At 58.1% G+C, this 4,964-nt stretch overlaps 1 protein-coding gene across 1 annotated transcript in view; it reads right to left on the bottom strand.

The window, feature by feature from the left end:
• Positions 1 to 4,794: 4,794 nt before the first annotated feature.
• LOC103915874 (signaling lymphocytic activation molecule-like) overlaps positions 4,795 to 4,964 on the bottom strand; it is a 3,794-nt gene continuing 3,624 nt past the window's right edge. The window contains exon 5 of the mRNA XM_009322805.1: positions 4,795 to 4,851. Coding sequence (XP_009321080.1) covers positions 4,795 to 4,851 — 57 coding nt within the window. The remainder of the gene's footprint in view (positions 4,852 to 4,964) is intronic.

The raw sequence follows: 4,964 nt of genomic DNA, 5'->3' as shown, positions 1-4,964 counted from the left end.
TCACTATGACATCGTTGTGAAAGCTCCAGGCTGCGGCTTTTTCGTCCAGGCTCTGGAGGAAGAAGGTGACGGACCCGCCCATGGCGCTGGTCACCTTTACCCCGTCACCGGCGCACGCTGGGGAGAGAAGCCGAGCTGAAGGCGGTGTGCCCAGGGAGAAGATGCACAGGGAACTTGGGACCTGGCTGGTGGAGAAGGCAGGAGGGCCCGGGGAAGGGTCCTTGGCCGAAAGAAGAGCCTTGTCCCACTGCGATCACACAGCGTGATGCCACGGACAGGCTGATCTCTGGCCAGAGCCCCCAGTGCTATCGCGCACAGTACCTCTGTTCAGTTGCGGGTAAAGTCATAGAATCATGGAACAGTTTGGGTTGGAAGGGACCTCTAAAGGCCATCTAGTCCAACCCCCCTGCCATGGGCAGGGACATCTTCAACTAGATCATGTCGCTCTGAGCCCCGTCCAACCTGACCTGGAATGTTTCCAGGGATGGGGCATCCACCACCTCTCTCAGCAACCTGTGCCAGTGTTTCACCACCCTCAGCGTAAAAAATTTCTTCCTTCTATCTAGTCTAGATCTACCCCCCTTTAGTTTAAAGCCGTTCCCCCTTGTCCTGTCACAACAGGCCCTGCTAAAAAGTCTGCCGCCATCTTTTTTAGAAGGCTGCAAGAAGGTCTCCCCAAAGCCTTCTCTTCTCCAGGCTGAAGAACCCCAACTCTCTCAGCCTTTCCTCATAGGAGAGGTGTTCCAGCCCCCTGATCATCTTCGTGGCCTCCTCTGGACCCGCTCCGACAGGTCCGTGTCTTTCCTGTACTGAGGACTCCAGAGCTGGACGCAGTGCCCCGGGAGGGGTCTCAGCAGAGTGGAGCAGAGGGGCAGGATCCCCTCCCTCGACCTGCTGGCCACGCTGCTTTGGATGCAGCCCAGGAGACAATTGGTTTTCTGGGCTGCGAGCGCACATTGCTGGCTCACTCGAACCCTCTGGGGCATCCCTGGGGACAAGGGTGCATGCTGGATCACTGACGCTGGATGTGGAGAGCACTGAGGAACCGCTCCATTGTGGGGTGATTGCAGGAATTAGGGGATTCCTTTTTATTTTAAATAAGCTAATTGCCTCTGAGGCTCTGGGCTGAGGTCCCCCAGGAGGACTTGTGCTTTTGCATCCCCCAAGGGCTAGCGAAGCAAGCGGCACCAGGTTCCCCTGCAGCTACGGGACATCCACGCTGCTTCCCACGTGCAAAGGCAGTGCAAGGGATAGAGCCTTGAGGTGCAAAAATGAAAGTGCAAGAAAGAGTTTGCAAGGGCTCAGAAAGGTCAGGCAGGTTCCCTTTCATCACCAGGCCAAAAGGCCAAGTTCACCTACACAAACAGGCAAGAAAACTCGTGGCCTCTTCCCCAATGTGCAGCTGCTTCACCCCTCTTCTGAGAGGGAAGAAGGCACTTCCCCACTTCCCATTTTAAAAATAAGTGCTGCCCAGTCTGGGCTGGGGATGGATGTTTTCTCTCCAGTTCCTCGAAAGGGAACTGATCCTGGCTCAGCTGGGCAGCCAGATCCCGAGGCTGTCACATCTCCCCAGGGTTCTGCATTTCTGGTCCTCCCTGCCTGACCCGGCGGGGACGCCTCCGGGACATCGAGAGCAGGCATCTCCAACGGCATGGAAGGAAAAGCTGGCTGGGGAGATAAACTCGAAGAAGGAAGTTCTACTGAAATAGCAGATAAGGCAACTGGAGTGCTCATCCGGCAGTAAAACCCTCCTGGAGGCTGTGGGGAGGGGGCCCGGGCAAAGCCAGCACCTCTGCCCATTTCCCCTTGCCTGAAAAGAGGCAGAAAGCGTCTCCTGTTCCAAACAGCCCTAAACACCCCACAAAAAAACCACAGGAGCACAGAAAAACTCAGAGACAACACGCGGGGGAACAGACCCCAAACGCGGAGCAGAACAGCAAACTTGGCAGCCGGTGCACATCTGGCAGCAGCTGGAGAGAGACTGGGCAGGAGCCGAGACCTGATGCATTCACTCATTAGCAGAGGGGGACCACACAAGAGCGAGAGGCCGGCGCCGGGTCGTGCTGGGCATCTTTCACCCTGGTTTGCCCAAAATCCTTGGGACAAACTCCATCCCCGCAGAGCTGCACCTGTACTGCCGGTCCCACACGTGCAGCCCTGTCCCTGCTCTCCCAGGAGTCCCTAAAACCACCCCGAACCCCTCATGGGCTCCTTTCCTTCCACCACCGAGGGAAAACGAGCACCTTGCACTTACTTGTGTGGTGGAGGAGGAGGGCGGCGAGCAGCAGGCACCGAAACACGTCCATCGGCGCAGAGAGGGGCTCGCTGCACCCAGCATCTACTACAGACTGTGGTGGCAAGAGGAAGACGCAAGTGCCTACGCCCACAGTTTTCCTCCCGCAGCTGGATGGGTGGAGATAACTCTGTGCTTCATCCAACAGCTGGTACCATCGCACAGACATTGGGCCCGGTACCAGAAGGGGCATGACAAGGAAGAAAATCCCACGTGCATAATGAAAGCTGGAGCTGAAAAACTCCATTTCCAAGGAAAGATGAGCGTGGCAGCGGGGAGAAAGAGCATCATCGTGGCCACGTGTGACAAGCGTCCCAGCTCCTCTAGGGGGAATCAGCCCTAAGAGAGGGGTATCGTGGAGACCATCGCGAGTCAGTGCCCGGGAGCACGCTCGTGCCCATGGACCGATGTCACCTGGGCATCCTTCATAGGGGATGCTGAGATCCAAACTCTCCCTCCCCCCAAACTCCATTGCCCTTAGACGGGACAGCTGAATGACAACTACAGAGAAGCCACCGCTTCCTTAATTCGGATTATTTTGGGAAGTAGCATGACACCAGCATCATACTGAAATTCAGGTGGGGGAAGCGCGCCGGACCAGCTGAGGATGTTGGGCTTTAAAATAGCCCTGGTTCCTCTACCCCAGCGAGGGATTAGGGGCTGCTGTCGCCCCTCAGCGCTGCCCCAGTGCTGTGCTGCAGGAGGCTGGGCGATGGGATGCATTAGCACAGGGACCAGCATCGTTGCTCAATACCAACACACTAAAAATTGCTGAACTCCTTAAAAGCAGCTCCTCTCTTTCGCAACACCCTGGCAGGGGGCGTGAGCTGAGAGGCACAAAGAGACACCCTGGGGGATGAGCCATCCCATAACTCCCTTTAGCCTCCTCTGAGCATCACCCAGGAGGGGGGGGGTCTGCAGCATCTTGTCTCAATGCTCCTCTGCAATGGCGACATCAGCATTTTTACTTGAACTCTTCCCCATATGGAGCATCTGACATCCCCTCGCAGCCGTGGGGCGGGCTGCGATGACTGGACGGCACGCCGGGGCGGCACGTCACAGGGTCGGGCCACTGCCCCATCGCTCCGCAAGGACTGACACAGGTAGCACCGGGCTCCATCCTGCACAAGTGCCGGGCACAGAATGTGGGGCTTTTGCACCGTCTTAGAGGCACAAGGGCAAGCATGACCTTGCCCTTGCCCTTCCCTGGACCTGCCCATGCTCCTGGGGAAGTAGTTGTTTTGCGGGCAGACTTTTCCAAGGAAGCAGCTCAGCTGATTTTCTGTAGTAACGAAAGAAGGAAGCTAGGGAGGTGCAAAAACACTGATTTCTCTCCCCCGCCCCCCGCAAAGACTGATCCAGCCCCTGACACACTCCTCCAGCAAACCTTTCCAAAAGGCTTTACTATAAATTTATTTTCCTTTCCCTTAGCAGCAGCACACGAGATCAGACCTGCTGTACGAGCTGAGTTATGTAGGGATTATAAAATAGCTCGGGCTGGGGGGGGGGGTGGTGGAAAGATTTTACAGCCCTGGTCCCTCCTCCAGGCCACCTCCAGCATCCCCACGCTGGGTATTTCTGCAGGGAAGTTGGAAGCTGCTGCAGGCAGAGGGTGGCCAGGCCACAGGCAGGGGCTGCCTCCCCCTCTCAGCCAGAAATCCAGCTTTAAATAGTCCACCTGGAAGATCCTCGCCTGTTCCCGTAGTCATCAGTGGAAAAGGATGGGGATGGAAAAGTGCGGTGGGACGCGGGTGCTTTCCCGGGTGCAGGCATGGGCTGCCGGTGCCCTTGGTGCAGGGGAATCGGGCAGCGGAGAGGGCTCAGCCCCGAGGGGATTGCAAAACTTTCTTCACTGCTTGGGCCACGACTCAGGCATTTCGTGACCAGTTGCAGAGCAGAGGTTGGAAAAGAAGAAGAAAAAAAAGAAAAAAGAAATTGCTTCTGATTTTTTCCCCGCTGCCGTTGAACCCACGTCCCTGTGTGTCACCGGTGTTGCTGGCTGCCACGAGCCAGGGGCTCCCTCTAGTGAAACCGGGGCCACAGGATGAGGCCGTGGGGTGAAAACCCACGGGGCAGGGATGAGGTTGGGGTGCAAACCTGCTCCGGCCACACTTCCCGGCGCTGCACCACGGTGCTGATGGGCTGGCCCTTCCCCTCTGAGGTGCTGATTCTCTCTCCCTCGCTCATGCCTGGCTGTGGGGTCGTATCCAGAGCCCCTCTACCTTCTCCCGCTGCTTCAGCATCTTGCAGGCCACCTTTAGCCACAGCCTGGGGAGATTTCTTGCCTTGCTTCAGCCCTGCTCTTTGCTCCGCCGTCCCTCACCTCCGCAGCCATCGTTGCGGCCCCAGCTCGGCTGCGGCAGGGGTCGGCGCGTGCCGGAGGGTTCTGCCCCAATTCCCCAGGGACAAACGGGATTTCCTCCAGCCGGGAACGTGGACGTCGGTGCCTGGCGAACAGAGGCGGAGGCCGGGCTGGGCTGCCGCCCGCTGCCTGGAGAAGCTCAGGCCGTGGGCATCATCACGCTGGCGTAAACCGTCGTGTGCTCCTTGTCGGGGCTCTGCAGCAAAGAGCAGAGAAACAAAGGGGTCAGCGAGGTGCCTGAGCTGGAGGGGGGCCGTGGGGTGCCCCGTGGCAATGTCCAGCCGGGGCGAGGACCGGGGAGGGGCAGCC

Source organism: Pygoscelis adeliae, unplaced genomic scaffold (genome assembly GCF_000699105.1).
Source record: "Pygoscelis adeliae isolate BGI_AS28 unplaced genomic scaffold, ASM69910v1 Scaffold494, whole genome shotgun sequence".
Lineage (NCBI taxonomy): Eukaryota > Metazoa > Chordata > Aves > Sphenisciformes > Spheniscidae > Pygoscelis > Pygoscelis adeliae.
Note: the sequence above shows the minus strand (reverse complement) of the source record. Positions and strands in the feature narration are given on the sequence as shown.